General features: G+C 43.6%; 1 protein-coding gene and 1 long non-coding RNA gene across 34 annotated transcripts in view; one reads left to right on the plus strand and one right to left on the minus strand.

The window, feature by feature from the left end:
- The window catches only part of MGA (MAX dimerization protein MGA), a 65,777-nt gene that overhangs the window by 674 nt on the left and 38,122 nt on the right, over positions 1 to 26,981 (plus strand). For 13 of the 33 annotated variants that reach the window (XM_040557722.1, XM_040557708.1, XM_040557723.1 and 10 more), the window contains exons 1-9: positions 6,785 to 6,909; positions 9,919 to 11,060; positions 16,848 to 17,778; positions 18,121 to 18,208; positions 18,355 to 18,450; positions 22,746 to 22,874; positions 23,872 to 23,970; positions 24,881 to 25,527; positions 26,043 to 26,400. In XM_040557722.1, the coding sequence (XP_040413656.1) occupies positions 9,997 to 11,060; positions 16,848 to 17,778; positions 18,121 to 18,208; positions 18,355 to 18,450; positions 22,746 to 22,874; positions 23,872 to 23,970; positions 24,881 to 25,527; positions 26,043 to 26,400 (3,412 nt within the window). In that variant the 5' untranslated portion in view covers positions 6,785 to 6,909; positions 9,919 to 9,996. Of the gene's footprint in view, positions 1 to 6,783; positions 6,910 to 9,918; positions 11,061 to 16,847; positions 17,779 to 18,120; positions 18,209 to 18,354; positions 18,451 to 22,745; positions 22,875 to 23,871; positions 23,971 to 24,880; positions 25,528 to 26,042; positions 26,401 to 26,981 lie in introns of those variants that run through there. The other 20 variants (XM_040557715.1, XM_040557716.1, XM_040557717.1 and 17 more) reach the window with 4 other exon arrangements.
- LOC121070485 lies at positions 163 to 20,551 on the minus strand. Its single transcript, XR_005820110.1, has 3 exons — positions 20,541 to 20,551; positions 15,660 to 15,661; positions 163 to 6,130 (listed from the first exon to the last, which is right to left on the minus strand). It is a non-coding gene; the product is annotated as an uncharacterized LOC121070485 (long non-coding RNA).

The following is a 26,981-nucleotide window of genomic DNA, read 5'->3' on the forward strand; positions in this document are numbered from 1 at the left end:
TGCCGAGCGGGCCCCGCGGAGGGGACGTGCGGGGGGGGTGAGGCGGGGCGTAACGGCTCGCGGGCGGCCGTTGGCCCGCGGCGCCGCGCGTGCGCCCGGGCACGTCGCGTGAGGCGGCCGTTGGGCAGCGCCCCCTCCAGCCCCGCCCCGCCGCTCCCTCTGCAGGCGGCCCCCGCCGGGCGCTGCCCGGCCCCGCCGCGGCTTCGTGCGGGGCGAGTGCGCCGGCAGCCCCAGGGTGGCGCCGCGGGGCGTCCCCGGTTTCAAAGGGAGCCGGGGAGCGCCGTTTGTAACCGGTAGGCGTGAGGGTTTGCGGTTGTTCCTTCAGCCTGGCAGGCTGAGTGGCTTCCAGTAGCTTTCCAGTAGCGTGGTTTGGGCTTTTCGCCTCGTTCCTTGAGATGTCAGAGCTCGTGCGTTTGCGCTGTGACGCTGTTGATGCGTGGCTTCTGAGCTCACAAGTCGTCTTCAGTCTCCCTTGGCAAATCTCCTTGAAGATTTGAAGGCAGTACAGACTCTGAAAACTGAAGGTCTCGTGAAGAAGAGGGCAGGCTGCAAGGGGAAATAGTGATTCAGGGCGCTCTGACCAATGCAGCCACTCAGCACGCTGCCGCAGCACCCTTTTGGTGCCCTCAGGCACAGGTTGTTTTGTTTGTGAATCTATTGAGAACCGGAATGGGGAATTGATTCTTCTTGAAAGTCTTGCTGTGGGCGAGCATTTTTGTGCCTATGTATGTGTTTGTGGGAAAATAGCTTAGTTCTTAGTCCTGGCAGAGATGGCAAAATTAATTCACTTACGTATTCTGTCAGGCAGCACCAGCTACTAAACTCACCTACTGCTTGCTCAGTGCAGCACGTGCTGCTGGGAGGTTAACATGCAACTGGATGAAGCCAATGTTAGTCCCACTTGTTAATAAACTTGCTTGGTTGTCTACCAGGGAAAAAAAAAGGAAATAATTTTTTTCACTAATACCAATTCTTTACACTAGATTACATTAAAGCATGTGACTGTATGTTGACTGTTTAAAGCTTAATTTCCTGAGGAACTGGAAGTCCAAGATGCTTACAGACATGGTGGAAATAGATCTGTGCCTTAGAGGAGTGAGGAAGAGCTTTCACCTGAGAACAGCTGTTTGTCCATTTGCTGTTGCATGGGCAGCAGAGGATCTATTAAAAAAATGGAGACATGATATGCAAGTAGGCAACAGTCCCATTAGCTGCAATACCAGCGAGACTTTCTTCGTGAGGTTTTGTTCTTCAATAATTAAGGATGTGGTGGGGTTTTTGTTTGGTTGCTGTGTTTTTAAATACTGTGTGACTTTAGAATCCAGCAGTGAATTATGATGGCAGAGATTCTCTCTCCACAGTGAGATGGAATATTCTTTCCTTCTCTGATGGATTCTGGCTGTTCTAGTGCCTATGATAAATCCTTGATGCGTCTCTTTCTGATCTGGATAAGGAAGAATGGAGTGAGAACAATTTGGGTGAGAAGAATGGTGAAGGCTTGTCATGAGAAGAAAGTAGCCAGAAGAGCCTGTTTAACAAAAACCAAATCAAGGCCCAGATAGGAAGGCAGTAAGGGATATGAACATTACAGAAGACAGAAGATGGAGTGCGGAAGCCAGATAAAGTGTATCTACAATGAAAATGTTTGCATTCATTGCTATAGTCTCTATCTTCAGGAAAAGCCACTTTGGAAAACAACAAGGTCGTGACCAGTTTAGGTTGTGACCTAAGTACAGTTACGCAGATACTTGGGATGATGGAGTTGTGCTGTTTTGCTGACTCTTGCAGTGCAGTGCTTTTTGCTAATATTAATGTTGTGTGGTTGGCCTGACCGCAGGGTAAGTCAGAAATGAAGATGGATATGAAACTTGGAACCCATCGCCAACAGTCCGGTGCTTTAATTGCAGTACTCTCCTTTTGTCGTAACTGAACAGGGTTTTCCTGATGGTTACAATTTGATGCACTAGAGCCACTGGCGACTCCGTAGCAATGAGCATCTCTACAAAGCATGAGCTGAATGAGTAGCATAGTCCTGAGCTCAGATAAAGTCTTCCTTAATTTCCTGACTTGCTCTGCTGAATGTTCATACTTTTGGCTCTTATTTTTTTCTATTATGTGGAGAAGATCCTCAACTGGAGATATGTGCACGCGATAAAAGTTCTTTGTGATGGCTGTGAAGGGACTGAAATTTGTCAAAATGGTGTTGCTCTTGTTGATTATGGCCAGTATTACATGGGAGAGAGCAGAAAAAAATCGTTTCTTCTTTTATCTTGTAACTTCCCGTAGTTGGAAGAATAGCATATTGAAAAAACACAGCGTATTAATGACTTTATGAAAAATAGGGGGAGTAATTAAAATGCTTTATTTTAAATATTGAAATAATAACACATTGTAAATACCTACACAAGTAGAACGCTGGTTATTTGCAGTGAACACTGACATTTCTCCCTTTCTTCTCCCCAGTGGTTCATAACTTGTATAAATGGGTTGTGTGTTTCCATTTTGTAGCCTTCGGTGTTTGGGAGGATCTCTGTGTATCCCCAAAGCTCAGGTAGCTCCTTAGAGACTGGATATTGCACACTGTGTTGTGGGATTAATGGTGTCAAACAAAACACTAACTTTAAGGCAGACTGAAAGTTGTGACACGCTTGGCAGAGTTTTTTCTGTAGGAGAGGCTGGTGCAGGTATTTCCTCCCTCCCCCAAGTGTTTGCCCGCAGAATAGAAACAGCAGCTTTTGCAGGGGTGCAGCTGTCGGTCTATGAAGCACTTCCTGAGCTGCCAGCTAGTCAGCTGGGAATAGTCAGAGCTCCGGGTGGTGAGAAGTGAATTGGGTTTTACTATAAAGTCATGCTCTGGGCTGAAATGTGACGTCTCACAAGCTGTGTCATTCCTGCACGTTGGGGATAAGTGAGTTCTCTGCGCAGGTAGGGCGTGCGTTTTGGTATATTTGCATCAACAAGGAAACCACAATCTGGAAAAGCAGTTTTCTTACTATTTTTTGTTTTCCCCTGCAACAGTCCATTTCTTAAAATGTCTTTTTTTTTATCTTAGGCCACAGCTAGGTTCTACCACCACTTAGACCTGTAATCTTCTTGACATCAAATTATACTTCCTCACTGTAACTAAAGGAAGAACTTAAGCTACTTCTCTGCCACAACTATGTGGTGTAAACCATTTCTTTTTTTAAGTAGATATGGGGTGGGATTTTGTTGCCTAAGCACAGGGGTCCAGAGCCATTACATATGATGTGACATCTGTGTACAGCAAACACTCAGCTCTGGCAGGCCAAAACTCTTCTGGAGAAGCAGTTGGAGAGCATTGGGACAAGTAATGGTACACAAATGGGACTGTATACCTTGAGAGGAGCAGTTTAATCCAGCATGGAGTTTGAGAATTAACAGACTTTCTTGCTGCGTGCTACTGTGTTAATCATTCGCCCAAGTGGCAAAGCATTGGCTAAAGAAAGCGTATTTTTGTATTTTAACCCTTCTAGCGTACACATTGCACAACGCTTCGTACTATTTATAACATCACTAGATTTCCAGGTCTTTATAAATGTTTTTTGTGGCCACGACTTGGGACTTGGTATGATTTTCAGGGCTGTCTGGTCTTTATTGCTGGCAGACTTATAGACTAAGACTCTGCTGACTCACTTCTGCTGGGAGTATTGTATTGCCACGGTTGTTTTGGTAGCTGTCCTTTCCAGCTAGTGAGTGTAGTTTCAGCTGCTGTCACTTTTAGCTAGTGAATGTGAGAGCTGAAAGCCTCCGTTATACTCCAGTAGTAGTGCCTTTCATGTACCATATCTGAAAGTACGCCATCTGACACAAGTCTGATGTTGTATCTCTACTTCTGCAGTAGGGCTCTCCGTGTTCAGACCGAAGAGATGACTGCTAACAAAAAACACCATCAGCACCTCTTTTATGTTTTCCGCAGGTTTGCAACCGTTAAGTTCTGCCTAACTGTCTGCAAGATGCCTTGCTCTCCTCATACCCACCTAGCAAAGCCTGAGCATTGTGACCCTCCAGCTGGTGGTCTGCTACGGATTTATTTATTTATTTATTTTTTGAGAGGGGTTAGAAATAAGAGTGGCTGAAAAGCACAGGTTTTCAGTCCAGCTCCAACTAGCCAGTCTGTGGACTGCTGGTTGGTGAAAGTTACGGTGGCTGTTATTTGTGGTGGGTAGGCTGGGAATTGGTGCTCTATGCTTGCAGGCATTACTGAAAGAAGGAATGTGGTTTGCATGACACGCGCTCAAAATACCGTGTTTTAGGAAATAGTGTTGGGAAATACAGTCTGTAAAGATTGTAGTTTGTGCTTTCGAGGTTCTGCAAAGCACTGCTGGGTAGTGAACTTCAGAGTTTCTGATATGACCATTACGTTATTAGTTACTATCAGGTGACTCCACTGATTGTGGAGGGCAGTATGCAGTTGGTGCAGGCCAGTTCCTTTCTCTGCTACCAGTTGGTGTCTAGCACAAACAAGGCTTAGAACTGCTGGTCTGACTGATCAAAATGGACAGTTTTTTATTGCAGTGCTCTGGTTTCTCGTCAGCTGTAAACTGCTCAGAACGGGGTTACTTGAGCTGGTGGGAGGTCATGGAACTTCTCTGACCTGTACTGGTGAATCTGCTCTCTGATAAACACAAGGCTCTACTTTTGTTCCGGCAAGGCTTACTACATGAGTTAGGTAAACTGGTAGCAAAATCCTTGGTAGCGTCAACAGTCCCTGGTGTTGCTTCTCTTATCACAGGGACACGTGCCGTGTGCCTGTGGCCCTATCTGCCTCTCGGTGTAGCGCAGCTGCTCTGAGTGATTGGTTGGTGTAAATGGCCTCTTAGTAAAGGTGGGCGGGGGGACAGACTTCCTACTATCACCATTCGGAAATGTGTTGCTTAACATACGGTTGTGCGTCAGTGTATCCTGTGGCCCTAAAATGTGATGACCACCATACCTAATAAAAGGAATTCACGTTTTTATCAGGATCACTGAACAGGCATAACTTCTATTTTGGAATAAGGTCTGTACGGCAGTACAACAGCAGCCGTTCCTTCAGCTCCCCTACACCTGGGTGCGCCTGAGTCTTGCCCAGAAGATGCAGTTTGTGCCTTCCACTTTCTCTCGCGGTGGAAAATGCGCAATCACAACTTCCTCCGTAGCGTTGTAGTGTAGGGAATGCTGGAAGCGCTCCAAGTTTTGTAACCAGCAAACATTTTTTTGGCATGCTTAACAGGGAGGCTTACAGTGATGAAGTTATAAACCAGGTGCAGATAACTTGGTGGTAAAACCACCGAGCCCTGCCTTTAACAGTGTGCCTCTGTGCATCCCGCCTGTGAGGCGGTTACTACTGAGAAGATCGGTGCACGGGAAGCCTCTGCTGTTGCTCCTTTACCTCTGCGTGGAGTCTCTTGGGGGTTGTACGGGAAGGGTGCATGAAGACAGGGGAGACTGGGGCAGAAGAGGGAGGACAGAAGGAGAGAAATGTCCAGAAGTACGAAATGTGAGATTTGAAAATGGTGTTTTTAGAGAAAATGGGATAGAAGGGAGAACGTACAAAAGAAGGAGAAAGCATCAGAAAGGATTGTGGATAACAGCTGGGATTCAGATATTATACTTCCTAATCCAGTCAGTTAAATGAAGTGTTCACAAGTTGAATTACAATAAATACTTTTAATGTACAACTGAACTAAAATGCTTTCTTGATTCCTTCCTTCCCCTGGCTTCCCATTTGCTGCATCAAGTACAAAAGCACTTGACTGTTAGTCCCGGCTTTCTCTTGTGCTGAGGTACTTCAGGAACTTCTCAGTGAGAACCATCGTGTGAAGCTGCTTCAGAGCATGGCTGAACATGACCTCAGCCAAAAGAATACTGTCTCCTTGTGAGGTTTCGTGCCTTCCCGCTCATTCCTCTGAACCTTTCTTCTCTCCTCGCTCCCAAACCTGTGGTTAGCAGCGTTTGGGTGTGACCTGTCCCTGACCCCACCCTTCTGCCCCCAGTACAGGGGCTGAACGCCTTCTTCTGCCTCTCCTTCTTGAGCTGCTGGGCGGTATCAAAAGCCCAGCTGTACGTTGTTTCATACCGGCAGGATTGTGTATTTAGTTGGTTTCTCTGTACGGAGTCTTCATTTTAACTAGAATGATCTCGAGCTAGGAATAAAAGGAAAAAAATGCTGCCTGCCTTTCCCTCTCAGACGTGCCGACGTTGCGATTTGATGCACGTTTTCCAAGTGCCTGAGCAATGTGATTTCTGTGGTGACGTGCCGGGGGCCGCTCTCCGCGGCACGGCGCTCGGTTGCTATGGGAGCCGCGGGGGCGCTGGCCCTGCTGCGGCTGCTTCGGCCGGGGGCGGTGCGGGATCGGCCGGGGCCGCTCCGCGAGGAGCCGAGCGGAGGCAGGCGGGGGGGCTCCGGCCGCTCCTGGCCCCGGGGGCTGTCGAGGGAGGGGCCCGGCGGAGGCCCGCCTGCGCCGCCGCCCGGCCGTCGTGTGGCAGCGCCGGGGGCGGCCCCGCGGGCCGAGGCGGGGCCGGGGGGGAGCGGGGCGGGCGGGGGCCTCGCGCGGGCGGGGGCGGGGCCGGGGCGGCGGCTGGGAGCCCCGCGGGGCTTCGAAGGCGGCGGCCGCAGGCGGGGCGGCGCCGCTCCCGCGCCGCTTCCAGAAGGTTCCGCGCGCGCGGCGCGGGGCGGCGCGGGCCCGCGAGCCGAGCCCGGCGCTGTCGGCGCGGGCACGTGACGGGCAGGCGGGAGGGAGGGGAGGGAGGCGGGGGGGGAGCCCGCCGGCGGGCGGCGCGCGTGCGCGCGTGGCGGCGCGGTGACGTCAGAGCGGTGCGCACGCACGTTGTCCCCAGCTGGCGGACACACGGTCCGCGTGAGGAGAAGGGGAGCGCGGCGCTCCCCCCGCCCCGCCGCGCCGCACGGTAACTACGGGCAGCGGGCGCGCGCCCCCCTCTTGCCCTCCCTCCCCCCTCCCTCCCCGCGCCGGCCGCGCCGCCTCCGCGCGCCTCCCGCCCCAGCTGCGAAAATTAACACCAGGCGCCGCCACGAGGCGCCGCCCGGCCGGGCCCGCCGCGGCCGCCCGCCGCACCGCCGCCGCGCGAGGCGCCGCCGCCGCACCGCCTCGGGACCGCCCCGGGGCCGCCCCGCGCGACCGCCGCCGCGCCCTTGTCGCCGGGCGCTGCCCCGCCGAGGGGCGGCCCCGCGGGCCCCGCACGTGCCCCCGCCCCGCCGCCCGCCCCCGGCCGAGGCTTCCGGCCGCGGGGGGGGGCGCTCGGCTCCCGCCGCCTCGGCCGCTCGCTCGGGCGGGCGGCGCCGCTGCCGCGCGGTTGAACGGCAGCGCCGCGCCTGCAGCGCCCGCTGCCATTGGAGCCCGCGCCCGCCTCCCGTCGGCAACGCGGCGGCGCCGGCGCTGCGCCCCGGGCCGGCCGGGCTCCGCTCTGCGGCGCGGAAACCCCCGGAGCTCCGTGTTCGCATGTAGCAGCCTGGGTCCCTGCCTGAAGGGATCCGGCTGCGTTCCTGCACGGCGCCGGGCGACTTGCGCTGCTTTTGCCCAGTTGGCTCCCTAGGGAGCTGCCTCTTCTCCAACTTGAGGTCTGGGGATGGCTGAAGAATAGCTGACGCTGATCAGAGCTTGAGGCTTCACAAGTGCGCACGCTGGCCCGGAGCAGAAACTGCGCACCCCAACACGAGAAATACCGAAGCCGCATTATAATAAAAGTGGCTACTGTGTCTGACCAAGTGTAATAAAACGTGTGAAATTGTTCTTGTAACAGATGATGTTAGTGCTGAAGGAGCGTAGCTCCTGGCTACTGTAATTGCTTATAATCACATTGTAACCACAAGCATCTCAGACGTGCTAGATACTGTGAGCGCTGCTTATGGTAGAAATAACTTTTAGTGCCATGTAGGAACTTTAAATATTGGAAAGCAAAAACAGGCTCAGTAGCTCTTTGTACGTGTTGAATTCTGGCTGAATGCATGGCTGTTGAGACCTTTTGAATTTATTTCTGGCATGTGTAAGTTCTTCCTGAAGTGAGGTTAAAGGCTTTCTGTACATGTCAAACCACATTTAAAATCACTCAGTGTATTTCCTCAATAAGCTACTACAATTTCGCTATACGGTGCACAGCATTAATGTGAACTCACTTTGTGATCCTACGTTCAGTATACATACGAACATGCTGTGTGTGTGGAGAGAGATGGCAGGTCAGTGGGAAATCACATACAACTTAGAATGTGAATGCTTTCTCCCTGCTCCCCAGACCTGTGATATTAATAGACGTTTATTTCTCTATTGTGTTTTTATAGTTTAGAGCTTTTTTAGGGAAGCCTTCTGGGGGACTGCAGAAATGCTCTGTTGAAAAAGCAAGGCAGCGTTTGTAAAACAGAAAATACAAAGCTGGTTTTGCACAACTGATTAATTTTGTGTTCCTTTCAGTAGTGTTGTGTGTGTGTGTATAAATGTTTCCTCCTCAAAGTAAAACTGAAAACCATGTCTTGTAACTTCACAGGTCAAAGCCTGTGGAGAAGGCTTTTTTTTTCCCTCCTAATTTAACTTTTACATGAAATTCTAAAACGTTGAGCTGAAAGAGTAGAAGCGGGTCTCTTGTATTTCTTAGGTGTCGAGACCATTCATCACGGGATATAAATCGCCCATCTCCTGAGCTTTGAGGTCGTTCCCTGTATACATGTGGCTGCTGGCTTGGACAGCGTGCTTCCTCCTACAGTACTGCAGTCCTAACAAAATACACGTGTCTTACTGAAGACCTAATTCACTTAAAACTTGTGAGCCTGAGTTAATTATCTGAGCAGAAATCTGATTGCTTTCAACCAGCTAACTCCTGGTGATGGTGATTCACTCTTGTTTCAGGTTCCTGGTTCCCCCCAGCTATGCATTTGATACAAAAATGGGCCGTTCTTTTTGGTGTGGTATTCCGTGTGTAATCGTGTTTAAAATACAAATATCTGAGTGGGGGAATGGCAGTCTTGTGAGGCACTGGAAGGCTACTTTAAATGTTCCAAGCTGCTTAAATAGTATATATTTTTTACTGGCTTAGCATATTGATAAAACACTCACGTGTGGGTTAGACGCAAAACACTGGAATTATGTATATGCAGGTAGAGGAAACTGTTTAGTTTCCTAAGCAATGATTGTCCTAATCATATCAGTACCAATGTTTTCTTACTTTACTTAAAATATTTTCATAATTTAGAAAACAGAGTTAGCTAAGTTTGCCCTGTGCTTTTCATTCTTCCATTTTATCTTAGCTGCATGGCCTTTTGGAAGGTTAGTTGGCCTATTTTTTCCCCGAGCGTACTCATTGGAACTATTTTGGCCCTTCCATTCTTTGTCTCTGTCTTGAACAAGCTTTTAGAAGATCTCAAGTTTATGGGGAGGGAAGGGATCCCAAAGAAATCCCAACCGCACAAACTTAGTCTTTCTCAATAAAGAAATTTGAGGAAAACAATTTTTTTTTCTCCCGTTCCCGGAGGACCACTGGGACCTCTTTATTTCTGGCAAGAGCAAATGACTTCTGCCTTTGTGTCAGAAACGTGCTGTTTGCTCTCCTGAAAACTTCTGCACGTTTGCTAAATGCTGTTTCTTAAGCAAACCTAAAAAGTTGAGCCAGTATCAGAACAAAGAACGCTTTGATGTACTGACCAAAGCAAAGAGCCCTGTCATGGCAAAGCGTGAAATGAAAATGCACTTTAAGGATGTTGTACCCTGCGTCTCTGAGGCCTGAAGAACATATGCACAAGCAGACTTGACTTGATACGTCCTAATTGTGCTTGATTTTATAGTAGTGATTATCTTTTAAGTTTTCTATATGGAGAACTGTTATAAAAAGGATCTCTCATGAGACTTTAACACCTTTTTATGAGAGTGTATTTCAATAACTTTAACTGGCTTTCCTTTTTTTTCTTTACAGAAAGCCGACCACATGTAGACGATTATCAGAACTGCGTAGAATTTACCTTTGATTTGAGAGCTTATAACAGTGCTCATCATGGAGAAACAGCAGATTGTGCTGGGTAACCGGGATGGCGGGGCAGTGTTTGGTACAGCACCTGCTTTCTTTGTCATCCTGAAACAACAGCAGGGGAACGGTAAAGCTGACCAAGGAATCCTAGTGGCGAACCGCGATGCCTGCGCTCTTGCCAGCAGCGTGTCAGCTCCAGTCAAATCCAAAGTGAAGACCTGCCTCCCAGCTGACTGCGTCTCGGGGGGCATCACTGTCACCCTGGATAACAACAGCATGTGGAACGAGTTCTACCATCGCAACACCGAGATGATTCTGACGAAGCAGGGGAGGCGCATGTTCCCATACTGCCGGTACTGGATTACAGGTCTGGACGCCGGCCAGAAGTACATCCTGGTCATGGACATCTCCCCCGTGGACAATTACCGGTACAAATGGAACGGCCGCTGGTGGGAGCCCAGCGGGAAGGCAGAACCCCACGTCCTCGGGCGAGTGTTCATTCACCCGCAGTCGCCTTCCACCGGCCGCTACTGGATGCACCAGCCGGTGTCCTTCTACAAGCTCAAACTCACCAACAACACCCTGGACCAGGAGGGTCACATAATCCTGCATTCGATGCACCGCTATCTGCCGCGACTTCACTTGGTGCCTGCAGACAAAGCCACAGAAGTCATTCAGCTCAACGGCCCCGATGTCCACACGTTTACCTTCCCACAGACAGAGTTCTTTGCAGTTACGGCCTACCAGAACATACAGATTACCCAGCTGAAAATAGATTACAATCCTTTTGCTAAAGGATTCAGAGATGATGGGTTGAATAGTCGGCCTCAGCGTGATGTGAAACAAAACAGTAACTTAGAACTGGAAGGAGGTAATGTTTTTAGCTCTGCCAGCCTTCGTGGTCGCCCTGCTGAAGTTGATGCGTTAGGTTTGCATCAGAGGAGTTTAGATTCTTCATTCGTTGGTCAGAACCCATCGGACATTGATATGGAAAAAGAATCCTTTAATGCAGAAAGGGACTTTATGGGTTTCCTGGACACTGACCTGGCTTCGGGTGATATGCCAAAGCTAAAACAGGAAGCCTCTGAAAGGTGGGTTAACATTCTGCTTTTAGAACAAATACTGGTTGAGCAGGGGAACTTGGTAAAACGTCAAGTAACGGGATGGCCATTAGACGGATCTTTGCAGCTAAAGTTTGCTTAACCTGAGATGATGGAACGCTTAATGTTAGTAAAAGCTTCTCTTTGCCTTGAACGGTCATCTATCAGTCTGGACTTTCTAATGCACAGTAATGCGGAGTACAAGAGTTTGGCATTTTTTCCTGTGTTGCTTTAACTCCTTTTGTAAAGAAATATTGAAGGATTTCACTTAACCCTCATAGGAATTTAGAAGAGTAAATACTACTTTTTAGAGTTTTAAACAGAGTGCATTCCAGTCATCAAAACGTTGCCTTTCTTTTTAGAGTTGTTTACCACCAAGCTATTTCTTCAGTTCTTTTCATTAGAGGATGGGTGAGGGTGTGTGGGGTGTAAGGGTATTTAGGTTGGGTGTGTGTAGGGATTTCCGCAAGGCAGTTGTAACTGGCAGCATGCCACTGTTTTGTCAATAACTACTCCTGTGAATTCTTCTAGCCCTGAGGAAGAATGAGGTTAGCCTGTCTTTGGGTAGTCAGTTACTTCATGTGTGCTGGGAAGTGAGAGAATCTGTGCCTAGGAAAGTACTTCAGAATAACTGCTACACTGCTTGGACCCTAAATTGCTGTTTGATAATTCTGTGTTACATACTCATCCAGGTTTGACTTTTTGAGCCATTGTAACTTCTCAAAAATAGTGGTAAAGCAGTCTAATGTACATTGAGAGCCTCTCTGTAGCGTTGAACCTTTGGGTTTCTGCTAACCAGCAAGAGTTTGGGTTGGGCAAGCAAATCTGGCCAAGCCTATAATTTTACTATGCTTTATCTTACTTTTCAAAACGTAAGTAATGGAACAGCAGATTTATTGAGTAATTAATTTTGTCAAGAGATGTGAGAAGTACTTCAAACCTGAAGAAACAGTTTAAAGAAAAAAACATGTTTCTCTCCTGCCACTTTTTCTTCAGGTCCGTCTCTGACTTAATCTGCCAAAGATTGAGTAACAAAAGCAACCTTATGTAGATCAGTATGCCAAGAAATTATTTAACTGCAGGTAACTACTTTATCAATGTAATTAGGCTATTAGGGTGATGGTGTAATTAGAGGTCACTTCTTGGAAGAAAAATGTGGTACTTATGACATAATTATAGTTTGTTTCAAAGGCTGTACTACATTTAGTGTGTTTTAGAGAGAACAGAGGTTTGCTTGATTGTTTTTTCCTTGCAGAAAGCTTGTTCTTGACTTTTGAGTAACTGCAAAACTGTGAATCACAAAGAAGTTCTCCATTCCTTGAGCCTTTCTCATTGTAATTACTCTTACAACCACGGGAATTGCTTTGGGGTCTGGTGTCCTAACCTTTCTTCTGTAGGACCTTCCAATGCCATTGTATTAGAGAAGAATGCTTAGATTCTCAAAAAGTGGAAATTTTAGAGAAACACATCTTGAAGACTGAAAGTAAACTGATTTCAGACAGCACGGGCTATCTTTAATTCTAAAAAATACAGCATGGGACAGTGTTTAGGTAACTTCACATGTTGTAAGTAAACCAGCAAATCTCTGAAACTAATGACTGAAAAGTTTGTAAAATTATTTTATCTTAAAATCGATTTTTCTCCTTGGAGTTGGCTACAATTGAAAAAGTGTAAAGTTTTGGTCATGGTTATGTTTGGTCATGGTTGTATTGTTCATTTTGTTTGCAAAAGAGTCATTGAAACAAATAATTTGGAGAGAGATTTAAACTAGACAGCTTGGGTAGTGGTTCCCCCCAGTTCCCTTCTTTCCCTAAGCATAAAGACTGTGGTGCTGAAAGTGCAGGTAGTATCTGACCCTATAATTTTCTGGCTGTTTTAGAACAAAGCACTGTTCCTTATTTTATAAAATAATTTTAAGGACTCGAGGACCTTTTGAAGAACAGGTGATACAAGTTGGTAGGCTCTGTTTCTTCTGGTTCAGAGTGTATTAGTAGTGTTCTCTAGTTTCTCATCTAAGACAAATTTAGAACCGTAGAATCATAGAATATCCCGAGTTGGAAGGGACCCATAAGGATCATCGAGTCCAACTCCTGTTTACCTCTAAATTTACCTATCTACTCCAATTTACCTCTAAAGTTTGCTAAAAGCTGCACAGAGGGAGTCTGTAAAGGGTTTTTCTCTGACCTGGGCCAGGAAGTATTTATCATTTGATGAATAAATGTTATCACAGTCCTGAAACAGTCCTCAAGCTTTGTCCAGCCTTTTGTTTTAAGCTTTGTAATCTGTGCGAAAAAGCCAGATTCTGTACTTGGAAACAGAAGAAATGATCTCACCTCAGAATTGGCAGAATTCTTTCTGTGCTGGAGTTTTTCAGGACACTAGTTTTCCTTGGTCCCTTCAGATCTGTTCACGCAGTTCTCATGCAATGCAGCCGAGATCCGTTCATACATACAGCAACCTTTCAAGGAAGGGGTTGAGAAGTGGCATTTTTCTTTATCAAACAACAAATATAACTATGCTTTTTTTTTGTAGGCAAGCTCTTACCCGTAAGTTGATGGGTGCTATCTTGCCTTTATGCTGGGTCGTGATTTGGGCTGATTCAGATGTGTTGAAGAGTTAGAAGCTGGGAGCTGCAGCCTCTCAGACAATGCTCCTCAAGGAAGTGGGGTTCCTGGTGCTGTGGGGGGTGATAGTTCCCCCGGTGCGCAGGTTTGCTGACCAAAGGCTTTGCCTTGCTGCAAATGGAGCTATGTAGGAGGGTGAGTGTACCTGAGGATAATTGTAATCTGGAGTTGTTAACGCACTTTGCAAATAAAGGATTCTTCTCATTATACTAGCTGGTGTATTTTCCTCTATGTTTTGGTAGTGTGTTCAGTTTCATCAGGTGCACTGTAAGGAAAAAAAAATGTTTAATTTGAACTGTGGGCACTTGTAAATGAATGTTTATGCCTGAAGCCTCTTGGATGTTGGGGTTATAGAGCGAACCCCAGGCAAAATTCGCCAGTTCGCAAATCTTGCAGGCTGGTACACGCTTCTCCTGTCCAAGATCTTTTGAAATTCTTGGTTCAAAAATACAGAAATGTTTGGTTTTTTTATAATGCTCCTATAGGCTTGTTTTTGTAATTTAGGTGTCTCGTGTTTAGTCTGACATTTCGATTTTCTTTCCTCCTTGACTTCCTTTTGGGAGAGTGCTGTAGTGATCACCCATCAAAGCTCAATCACAGATTGCTACAATTGCTGGATTAATTCCAGATAATCCAGATATGTGTTCCATGGTGTACTTTAAAATTATCCACTTGGAAAAATCCATCTACGTCAATACTTCCAGTAAGAGAGCAGCTAAACAGGTGAATTTGGCAAAATGCAAGAAAACAATTTCCCTGCTTTTACCGTTTTATTGTGAGGTACCAAATAATATATTACTTGGGGGTATAAAAAACTTGTTTAAATATGAGCACTGTCCCACATCAGGCAAAGAAGAAGGTAGTTCAGACATGATCTCAGCATTTCTACCTGATCTCTGATTAAGCAGGGGATTTTGAGAGGACAAACTGGTGTGATTCATTTTCCCATAGCATATAGGAAGAGACTATATAAGGATATTTCTGTGGCTGCTTGTGTTGGAAATAGCGCACATCACAGATAAAGAGCCAAAACAAATTACTGCTGAGAAGAAACTGTTGTTGTTGTGTGAAAACTTGACAATTGCATCTGAATTTGAAATCTAAACAAGTGCTGGTCAGCATTTGAGTGTTTGATCTTCTCATACATACACACATGGATGATACCTCACTCTTGTCTTCATCTAGCTCACAGTTTGCAATATGCAGACTAAAATAGCATTTGTATCTACAAACTTCTTCTTTACAGCAGGGCTTCTTTGTTTTGGGTACTGTCCAGATCCCTCATAGAAAGGCATGCATCTTGCCTAGAAAGTAATGCATCTTGCAAAGGATAAAGAAGAATGTCTGGAGAAGTCCAGGCTTTACAGGGCTTCCAACTGGAAACAGTAGAATTCAGGTGAGAAATTTATTCTTGGCCAGCAAGCTCATTAGTTTTTTTGTTTCTTTATTTTAGAGAATGTTCAGATAGAGTAGCAGCTTAATCAGATTCCTTAATTCCATTCACTTTGATAATGGATTTGCCGTGCTGAACAAACCTCTGTCTTTAATGTGACAGAACCTGGAGCTGTCCAGAACCTCTAAGCGTATCATCTTGCAATCTCTCTCATGGTAAAGTCCTTGAAGAGGAAAGTCTTTTTAATCTTACATTTGACATTCTTAATGAAATGAAAGATAGAAACACTTAATAGAGAACTTGATGGCCAGAGAAGATGGTAAACAAAACAGGAGTGGTTTGCAACTCTCCTGCAGCCCACCATTCCTTTGCAAGGCAGGTTTTTGCTTCCAGCTTAATTCTGGTTACTCAGTGTCCTTCTGAATTGTGGCAGATTTTCTAGATAGGTTCTGTCTTGTTCCTAGGAATTTTATATGTAAACACATCAGTGTGCATCCTGACTGTCTGCTCCCTGTCCTACATACACCACAGCCAGTCTTTGTGAGCTGGAGACTCCCAGCTCCATGTCATGACTCCTGTGTGTCCTGGCTTTTCTCCTTTATGTCCTCAGTCTATGGAGGTGGAAGCAGCCTCTTCCTTGTCTTCTTCCCCTTCCTCTATCCCAGCCTGGGATTCGACTGAGCATAGGCATTGCATAGGGAGGGACGGAGATGTATAAATCTATATAAACTCTATTAAAAAAAAAAAAGGGCATTCCCTTTATATAATATATATAATATATAACTAAAACTGTTAAATTATTGAAATTGTTAACATTAACACAAATATTGATATATAAATAATAATTGAGTAACTACACGATGTCAATGCAGTTTTAATAATTTAACATAATTTTAATATATAATGCTGTATAATACAAAGAAAGAGAATGTTGGAATGCCATCTGATGTCTTTAGTAATGTTTAATGTTCTGACTGTTACTTTCTGAGGCTCGTACTGGGTTTGAATTTCTGGTTTAATATCTTAGCTTTCCCTTATGATGCTGAGGAGCCAGCTTTTGATGCTCTTAACAAAACTGCTGACTGTAGTTTTCTGGCTGATATGGCTGTCACTCAAAGAAGCCTGGAAGTGTGACTGGCTGTCTGCAGTGTCCAGTGCATGCTGTGTCAAATTCTGGGTAGGTCAGTACTCAGATGAAGTGTGGAAGATGGAGCATGGTTCAATACCTGGTTAACATTCTGCAGATGTTTTTGAAAAATAGTTTCATTTAGGAGTTTTCTGCATGAGGTTTCAGGATGAATTAACTAAAATTTCAGTTAAATCATGTAAATTGAAGCGCATTAAGCACTCACTTGGCTTCTTTTTTTCAAGTACAGTGGCTTTCCAAAGGTGGCCATTAGATATACAGCAAACTAAGTCCACTTTTAAGCATTTAAAACATCATAACTTAGCATGAGTTCATATTGTCTTATATAGGAAAAATGCAAATGTTAATCCTGATATTACTGGGGAAGGAAATCATGCTGCTGCCTTCAGATAAGAAGTTGTATTGTTTTCAGTGATGCCTTATGTTGTTTTTTGTTTGTTTGAATGCTTACTGCTTGAAACGAAAGCTAGTAAATGACAGCTTATTTAGCAGACTCATGCCTGGAAGTTCTTCATGATACATAACAGAGGGTTATGGGAAATGTTGGAATTTGGGTGGAGGAGGAGATTTGATACAGATCTGTGTTTTTTTCTTCCCCTTTCCCCCCTGCACAGTCCCATCACTAGCAGTTACAAAAGCAGTTCCCGAGTGGCATCCCCAGTGGATCCAAATGGACACTTCAACGTAGTCATTAAAGAGGAGCCAGTCGATGACTATGACTACGAGACAAGTATTTGCACACAAGGAATAACTGTGAAACAGGAAGACACAGATGAAGAAACTGATGAGTATTCCAACACTGATGATGATGATCCCATCCTACAAAAACGCCTGAGGAGGCGCAGTGAAACAGATGGGAATGATGGAGAATTCAGGTCTAGGAAGCGCGTGCTAACCAGTCCTTCAGGTGTTGCCAAAGCAAAAATGTTAAAATTGGATAGTGGGAAGATGCCTGTAGTCTATTTGGAACCGTGTGCAGTCACAAAGAGCACAGTGAAGATCTCTGAGCTGCCGCAGACCATGCTGTCCTCTTGCAAGAAGGATAAATCCCCTTTGAGTGCAATACTGGATTCTTTGCCTGTTTGTTTTGAAAATCACAAAGATTCCTGCACAGACGCAGCCACTGTAACTGAGGAGATAGCTATGAAAAAAATATCTCCTGGGAGTAAACTGTCACAGAAATACTCTTCAATCAAAGAGGCCCAATGGGTTCTATCTAAATCACCTAATTTTAATCTCAGGGGCTCTGTAAGCTGTCACTTTTCAGATAAAGAGATCTGTGGAAGAAAAAAGCCTGGAATACTGAAGAATCCTGTGTCCATGAAAGGCACTGGTAGCAATCAAAATGCTATGTCATCAGGTACAACTAAAAGAGGAAGGCCACGGAAACTGAAAATCTCCAAAGCTGGTCGGCCGCCTAAAGGTATAGGGAAACCTGTAATAACGAGCAAGAACAGCCCTCTGGGGCCTGGGAGCATCCTTCCGGATGTTAAGCCAGACCTTGAAGATGTCGATGGAGTCCTCTTTGTGTCCTTTGCATCAAAGGTAAGACCAAACTGATTTGAGTAAAATTCAAAACTCTTTAAAAATGTATCATTTTCTATCTCTTTGTACTTAGAAGCAGAAGGTATGTTTTCTTTTAAAACGAGTTGTGAGAGTTATGGCCACCTTCCAGATCTATTATCTTGTCCCTAAGTTAATTATAACATTGTCTTACTTAATGATTTCTGGAGAAATACTGGGATCTAGGGTTCTGTATAAAATAATGCATACTTATTTGTCTAACAGTCTTGTATTTGGAATGTTACAATGATATTTCATGTGACTTAGTTTGCATCTAAGTAAGTGTTTTTGAGGCACCTTATTCAAGGCTCTTTATATATGTAGGAAGCTCTTGACATTCACACTGTTGATAGAGCTGGAGGAGAAGAGTCACAGAATCTTCAGGCTCCCTTGTTGACTACAAATGATCCAGGTACTTTTTTTTTTTTTTTTTTTTGCAAGTGGATGTTCCTCACAATAAGGGAATTAGCAAGGGCACACTGGAAATGTAAACATTTAAGTCATTTTTTTTCACGTTAAATGCTTTTTACACATTGTCTCATTTTACTTTTTGAGCAGATTGCCAAGCAAGAATACAAGTACTGGAAAAGGAATTGATGGAAGAGCTGAAAACCTTAAGGCACAAGCAAGTAATACATCCTAGTCTTCAGGAAGGTAAGTGTACAGCGTGTGTGTTGTTGCAGCTGGTTGTGTATTACACTCAGTCATACAGAGTTGATAGTTTCCTACTGTATATGATACTATGTATGTCTAATATAGTTGGCATCTGATGTTGGTTATTTTTTTTCAAACACTGGTTGTTGAACAATGTACGTGGGTGTATGTACAAGTAGGAGAATATGAGAGGAAAACTGTGTGAAACTGCGGTCAGTAGCCCTCTTGCCGCTTGTAGCAGTGACAGAAAATCTAAAGTATCTGACCCAATTTTTTCTTAGAGGCTTTAAAAGTGGTTTCAACCAGCCAGTAAAGATATTTTTGTTTTCACACATTTATGTTGGAAACCAGAAGAGATGGAGGAAGCAAAAGATGTTTGAATCTCATACAGCGAGAGACTTCATGTCATTATATGCCTCTTGTAGAAGATGCTGAGCATTCAGACTTCAGGCTGTGCCTGTTTTGTAAGGAGTTTGTCCTTGTAGAGAGCAGATGGAGCTAGAAATCCAGAAACACTTAACTAAGACAACTTTTCCTCTGTTGGAGTCTGCTTCTTTGAGTCACTGTAGATCCAGGTCCGCTAGTCACATAGAAGGGCCAAGCAAGGTACTTGCAGTTTGCGGTCTCTCTTACACTGTTTTGTCCTGAGGTCAGATAGAAGAAAGTCAAGGATCAACACAGCAGAACTTATTCTCTCTACTGATGACGTTGAAAGTCTTTGGTGATGCCAGTCCTGAGACCGGTGGCTTTGGCATAGGCATCAGAGCAGCTGATGAAGAAACGGATCCAAACTGAAGCAGCATGTACCTCGTGCTCTGGAGGTTCTGGTCCTGAATTTCTCACGTATAATTGTAGTGCTGTAGGAATTGTGACTCCAAATACTGATATTGACTATGATGCTATGTATTTTGGGTTCTAACAGAATTCCTACTCTGAAGAACCATGGATTGTCTCAAATGGTTCATGCACATGTGTATGGTGACATCAAATGTGTCAATTTTTGCAATTGTTTACGGGGGGTGCCTTTGCTTCTTGCTAGTGTTGAGTCCCTTCTTCTACCTTTACAAAGCAGTCAAGAAGAGTATTAGAGAGCTCTTAGAGGTCTGCCCTGGATGTAGTGTGAATGAAACAAGATCATAGAGTCACAGAATGGGTTGGGTTGGAAGGGACCTTAAAGATCAATCACTTCCAACCCCCTGCCATGGGCAGGGACACCTCCCACTAGATCAGGTTGTCCAAAGCCCCATCCAGCCTGGCCTCGAACACTTCCAGGGATGGGGCATCCACAGCATCTCTGGGCAACCTGCGCCAGTGCCTCACCACCCTCATAGTGAAGAACTTCTTCCTAACATCCAATCTAAATCTCCCCTCTGTTAGTTCAAAGCCACTGTCCCTTGTCGTGTCACTACGCTCCCTGATAGAGCCCCTCCCCATGTTTCCTGGAGGCCCCCTTTAAGCACTGGAAGGCCGCTATAAGGTCTGCCTGGAACCTTTTCCTCTCTAGACTAAACAAACCCAACTCTCTCAGCCTAACTTAAGTACAGTGTATTTTCCCAGGCAAACTGATTCTAAGTCAGCATCCTGGAGCTTGGTGTAGCCAGATTAGCCTTCTTGATCTTGTTACTTGTTCTTTGAAATTTCTTGGCCTCCATGTGATCTAGTACAAAAAAGGCAAAGAGCCATGGCTCCCCTCTCTCTGGAAGATGCAAACTGCATGCTTCTGAATGTGCTTTCAGCCATATGGTGGAAGCTTCCTGGCTTTCTTACACTCACCTGTGGTATGGGAAATGGAAGTACCGATTTTGACATTGTCTGCTTTTGGTGTTGGATAATGTTGCTGAGAAGCTTAAGTATCTTTTGAGATTCATGAATATGTTGGAGTTTTTTCTGAACCCAACAACTGCTGTTGAGTTGCGAAGTTAAGACAATGGTAATTGAGGATATCTGTTGCAGCTAGAAGAATGGGGTAAAGAGGGACAGGAGCAGTTAAAACTCTGATTTATTACCAAGGAATTCAAAGTTACATTAGTGTAATGTTGTTCATAGAACTAGTGAGCAGAATTCCTACAGTTGTTCGTAGAATAAGCGACCTAGCTGGAGAATCTAGAGACGTTGCATGAGGAGAGATTATGGAGGTATTTGCTGAAAATGGAACTGATGAACTTAGTCATCAGATAGAGAAAAAAGAGGTACTCCAGGTTTGTTGGGAAACCATCAATACTTCCCATGGAGACTAGCATTAAGATACATGATGGATTGCAGCATGCATTGGAAGAGGTGGTCCTAAAGATCTTGCCAGGCATTGGGACTGCAGGAAGAAGATGCTTTTGAAAGATGGGAAGGCAACTGTAGCATGTTAGGAGGAAAGCCTCTGCTGGAGTACTGCCACTCGATGGGGTGCCTCTTCTCTCTGAGCTAATTTGAAACCCCTAGCACGTTCCTGAAGATCAAAGGCACTGTTGTCTGGCATCATGTTTCAGAGTAAGCAGCTGCCACTGATGAAGAGAGGAGACAATTATTAAGGAGGAGGTTCTTAATTTGCTACTATTTGACTACAGCAGCTGGAACTTAGCAGTACTCTGGGGATGATTTGGAATTGGTAAAAATGATAGTTCACCTGTCATGTTCGGTGTTGTCCATATGGACATATACTTAACAGTTACCATTTAATCTCTTCAGGCTGTCTGTGTTCACTCCATGATGTGTTTCATGTTGGAGTCATTCTCTGCTTTGTGTGTTTGTTTTTTTTTTTATTTGATGACCCTAAACAGAAATAATCCATTCTGTGTATGGGTAATGCTTTTATTTTTGTTTGAGTGTTAAACAAACGTAGGCCTCTTGTTGAAGGTGACAGAATAATTCAAATGAAATGTCAAGAAACATAAACTGTGTACTCTTCCCTTTTTATTTTAAATTCGCTCTGAATAGAAATAGATGCCATCTTGACATTTGGCAGTTGACATGTTTTTATACAAAACGCTAGATTGACTTGCTGCTCTCTTTTGCTATGTAGATTTGTGCATCTCACTAGACTGTCTTTGATAAAGATGCTCATTTTTAACTGCCACGTCTGAGACTTGTTCCATGTTGATTGTTTGCAGGCTGCCAATAATCAGGTGACTGTGTTGCCACTTACGAGCATAAATGTGCACTACCAACACAAGGTTTCAGCAGCTACACTTTGTGTGTCTTAAGCGCTGTCAAGTCATACATTTTTTTATTTCAAAATGTGCGTATTTAACACAATAATTTTAGACTTGTTGGCAACAGAAGCAACATCTGTAAGTTTCTCTAGCTAAAAATCAAAATAAATATTCTTTACTCCAGACTGAGCTGAGTTTAATTGACAGCAGTCACTTCTTGAATTCACCATGTAATAATTCTCTGAAAAAGGTGCTAAGGCAAATTTTACTAGCTAGTTCCCTCTTCCTCTCAGTGCCCAGTGTTTCTGTATCCATACCGATTCGTAAAGATACCTTTTGTGGCTAAGTCAAGTCTTTCAATTTAACCATTCTGGGGGAGTCGATGAAGGAAGATATCAACAGGCAATTAAGTGTTTGTGGTGCTAATCAACAAGACTGTTTAGTTTCATTTTCCCCATGCTTCCTCCCCCCCAGTAAAAAAGGTGGTATATTGCAAAGTGCTGATAAGACAGGCTACCTAATTTCAAGCTTATCTGTAAGGATGTAAGGATAGTGTGGGGAAAAAAAGAAGGCTACTGAGGTCCTGAGAGAGTTGAATACTGAATATGACTTTGTTTATATCATCATCTCACTCCCCACCCACTTATTCAAAAGTAAAATGTGGTTTACTCTCGCCTCTTATTGCTGGTTGAAACTGAACTGTGTGTGGTGTGTGGCATGTGCTTTTGCACAAAAATAGCTCGAATAGTCAACTGGTTTCGTTCAGGGAGTAGTTCCAGCCTTCAAGGCTGTAAAAGGTGCTAACTTTCTAAAGGCAGACAAAAAAAAAAACTTTTATTTTGGAAATGAATAGAACGTTGTTATTCTGGTTGCTAAATTTCTGCAGAAACTTCGGTAGCAATCAAGAAAATATCAAGTCATTCAATTTTTTTTCTTGATTTCCATCTCTGTAAAATACTTTTTAATTCATACCTGCTGCAAATCCTTTATAAGTAAGAGCTAGAGTCACTAATGGTCTTTCTGGGTCTCTTAAAACATGGGTGAATGCTAGAAACCAGTATATAACTTAATATACCATTTTAATAAGCATCTTCACTTCTTCAACCCCCCCCGATATCTTGTTGCATTGACCTTAATAATTGCCTCCTGCAGTGGGATTGAAGTTGAATTCTGTGGACCCAACAATGAGCATTGACTTGAAATACCTGGGTGTGCAACTTCCTCTTTCCTACTCAAATTACTCTTTGTGGAGCTATCCAGGAACAAACCCCAATTCTCCAGGTGGGTAGAATGCTAAGAAAACCATAACCAAAATCCGTTAAAAAGCATCTAGTTTTATATTTAATGATGATCGTTTATTACAAAAGTGTTGTCAAATTGTGCTTTAAAAAAAAAAAACAACAAAAACTTAGTATCCAAACAAATGCATTTCTCATTATAATACAACTTCAAGTCTAATACTGTTGGTAGATAACTGTTCTTAACAATAAGCTTATTTGTTGGACAAAGTACAGGGGTGGTTATTTCCAGTGTCTCTCTCTTTCTGATTACTGTACTGTACTATCCTTTCTCCCTGTACTGTTTTTGGAGCTGGTGAGGGGCAGGCCTTGAATCTCAGAACTGCTTTCAGTGCAAAAGAGGCAGACTCTATTCTCAGCTCGGTGTCAAGTGCAATTATTTCTAGACTAGCAATATACAGCCACAATGAACCCTGTTAGTATTTCTAGGTGACAATTTAACACCCAGAGCTGATGGATAATTTGACAGCTGTCACTGTTTACCTTTGTGATTATTCTCTGTGTCTACCACTAACTGATACTGTGATTAATCAGACATAACAGCAAGCATTGAATGAAGTTTCTGCAGGTCCTGTAAGTTATTTCTGAACTGGGGGGAGAGAGAGACTCAAATATCTTTCCCCCTGAGCTCGAAACTTACATGTCCTATTTTAAGCCTTGTAAGTAGCTAATTTGTCCATATGCATTTTGAAAGCAACTGCTTATATACTGCTTATATCATTGGTAAGGGAAGGGGAATAAAATTGAAAATACTGGAGAAGATACCTTTTGTATGGGATAGAAAAATGTATAGTTATGACAGATCTGTACAGGTAGCTTGGCTTTGTTAATTACTTTGTAAAAACAAACAAAAGCATTATTCTGCCTTTTTGATTTATTACTGTTTATCTATCCCTGAAAAGGAATAAGCAGAGTTTATTAAGACCCTTATTACAATCAGTCTTGATTTACACGCTGAGGCTAGTTTTCTTCTTTTCCAGATACTGGATTTCCTTTCGTTTCCAGAACAGGAAAGACAAATGATTTCACAAAGATCAAAGGCTGGCGAGGGAAACTTCATGGTGCTTCTAGAAATGAAGGTAGAAATACAAAAAGAAAAAATGCACTGATCTCACTGATTATTTCTTATATTTACAATGTGTGGCCCCTTTCTTGACCTTGGATAGATGTTTCAATTTGATTATCATGTGTATCTTAATGAGAGATTCATATTTATATTTTTGAAACTGTTGTGAACAAAGAATTTATTGCTACCGCATCTGTGAGCAGCCAAAAATAGATGCTTGTGAAGGGAAAATTGAAACTAACTGAGTATGATTAAAAAAAAAAAAAAAACAAAACCCCACAAAACAAAACCATATTCTGTTTTACAGAGGTTTGAGTGAAGATCAAAGTTGTAATAGTTTTGCTTTTGTTCATCAGTTTTGGTTTTATTTGGGGAAGTATGGTAATTTCAGAACTCCATTGCATTGGAGACCTTGATGACGTAAAGTAATCTTCATTTATATTGGTGTTTTTTTAACTTCAGTTAGAGTAAATGTTTCCTACAGGTTGGATTACTTTGCCCTGTCTTAGGGAGAAACGGGTATTTGGCAATTTACCAGTTCCTGCTGGGAATTCAGATAAAATACTTCTGTTGTACTCTCTGTACTTTAATACAATATTGTTTTGGGGTATTCCATGTTGATTCTGGTGTTACCAGGTAGGCTAGATGTTTAGGACAAACAGAGTAAGTTGCATAGAAGCACTGCATGTTGAAGAGTGACTCTTTCTGTGAACAAATGCACGTACAAAATCTCTACAAAAACAGTTGTTCACGCAGCTGGCTGTGTTTCAGAGTGGGTAATATTTGGTTTTTGCGTGTTGTACTCTTCAAGGAACTGTATACATTTTTAAAGAGGTATTTACTTGTTCTATATTGTTTAATTGCTATAAGATTTGTCAGTGTGCTTTCCTATGAGGTAGTTAATCTGGTCTTGGTTCATTTAGGTGGCAGTTCAGAAGGTTCCTTGAAGAATCGCTCAGCATTCTGTAGTGACAAGCTGGATGAGTACCTGGAAAACGAAGGGAAGCTGATGGAAACAAGTATGGGATTCTCTTCTAGCACGCCTACTTCTCCTGTGGTGTATCAGCTTCCCACCAAGAGCACCAGCTATGTGCGAACACTAGACAGTGTTTTAAAGAAGCAATCCACCATAATTCCATCCACATCTTACACGTTCAAGCCTGTTTCTATGTCATCTACCTCTAGGAAGGCAAAGACTCAAAACAGACAGACATCTTCAAACAGAGGAAAGTCATCCTACAAGCCCATACTGCCTTCACCTTTTTCTGCCAAGCAGAAACAGAACTTTTCAGCATCAGGGGAAAAGGGTGCTAAGTCTCTCTCAAATAGCAGTTTGTCTAACCAAGCAGATAGTTTCCTGGTGCCAGCTCTGGATGAAAACATACTGCCAAAACAGATAAGTCTTCGCCAAGCACCACAACAACAACAAGGAGCTCGTCCGCCAGGTTTGTCTAAATCTCAAGTGAAATTAATGGACTTGGAGGACTGTGCTCTCTGGGATGGCAAACCACGGACCTACATTACAGAAGAACGAGCAGACATTTCTCTGGCAACCCTGCTTACAGCTCAGGTAGATCCTTAGTAGTTTCGTTCCTTTCTGTACTGTTGCTTTTCCAATGCTTTGCACTTAATGAAGCTGCCTGTAGATGCAGAAAGTAAGACTGAAGCTGGTAAGAGGCGGGTTAAAGCGTGGTGTTCCTTTTGTCTTGTGACCTTTTCGTTGAAAGCTGAGAATTGTTGCCTTAACAGTATGTGAAAATACTAATTGTATTAATAGCATATTGCAATGAATCATTAGTTGTTAATTACCTCAAAATTTCCCCATAAAAATTTCTGGTTAGTACGATTGCTATTCAGTAACTGCACTTCCTTACTGTTTGTCACTTTTTTTCAATAGGACTAACTCAACTCCCCCCCCCCCCCCCCCCCCCATTCTGTTTTTTCCATATAGATGACAAATTTTCACAGATAAACCATATAGTTGTAGGGCTTATTCTGAAAGAACTTCAAATAGCAATTTTGCTTATGCTTGATTTCGTCTTTCTAAAATTTCAAGTGTATACTTACTGTCTAAAACTTTTTTAGGCTTCTCTCAAAAACAAACCTATCCATAAAATAATTAGACGACGAGCACCTCCTTGCAATAACGATTTCTGCCGACTGGGTTGTATATGTGCCAGTCTAGCACTGGAAAAACGTCAGCCTACCCATTGCCGCAGGCCAGACTGTATGTTTGGGTGCACTTGCTTGAAGAGAAAAGTGTTGCTGGTGAAGGGGGGATCAAAACATAAGAAAATACTGAAAAAGGCTGTGCGTGGAAGTCTTGTGTTTTATGGAACACAAGAAGAACATCAAGAGGATGAAGACGCAGCAGAAGAGGGTGATGGAGAAGAAGATGAGGTGAAGCAGAAAGATAAGAAGAAGAGAAAAAAAGTGGAATACAGTGAGTGTTGCTGGGCAAAAGCAATTTCTTTGCTTTGCTGAAATTACCTGTCTTGTCATGGAATTTATTTAGGTCATAGTAGTGATCCCATTACTAAATGCAGAAATGGGAGCAAGCTCAGAGACCTCTGCAACACCTGTTTTGGTAGAACAGATGAGCAGGAAATCACACCTTTTCCCTTTATTATTACAATCTTTTTGGCACTACTGAGGAGTTTATCTTGTTCAGATAGCTAGCTTCTTTTTAATAATTTACACTTTTGCTCAACTCTCCAAACATCTTCAAAGACTAAGGATATGAGATAGCTGCTACTATAGCTGTTGATAATCTTCGCTGTCATGGTGCTCTTGCTCTCCCTCTTACCAAGTGAGCATCTATAGTGCCATATTTTCGATTCCTGTGTATAGCAGCAAAATTCACTGACTTCAGTGGAAATATAGTAATTTACATTAGTTTTAGATCTGGCCTAAGGTATGCTCAGAAAAATGATAAAAACTGACAAAGTACATTTTCAGTTTCTTTCTAGTAATTCTTTTAGCACTGGAGTAAATAAATTATTTTGTAGAGCTGTGTTATAAAGT

Source organism: Cygnus olor, chromosome 5 (genome assembly GCF_009769625.2).
Source record: "Cygnus olor isolate bCygOlo1 chromosome 5, bCygOlo1.pri.v2, whole genome shotgun sequence".
Lineage (NCBI taxonomy): Eukaryota > Metazoa > Chordata > Aves > Anseriformes > Anatidae > Cygnus > Cygnus olor.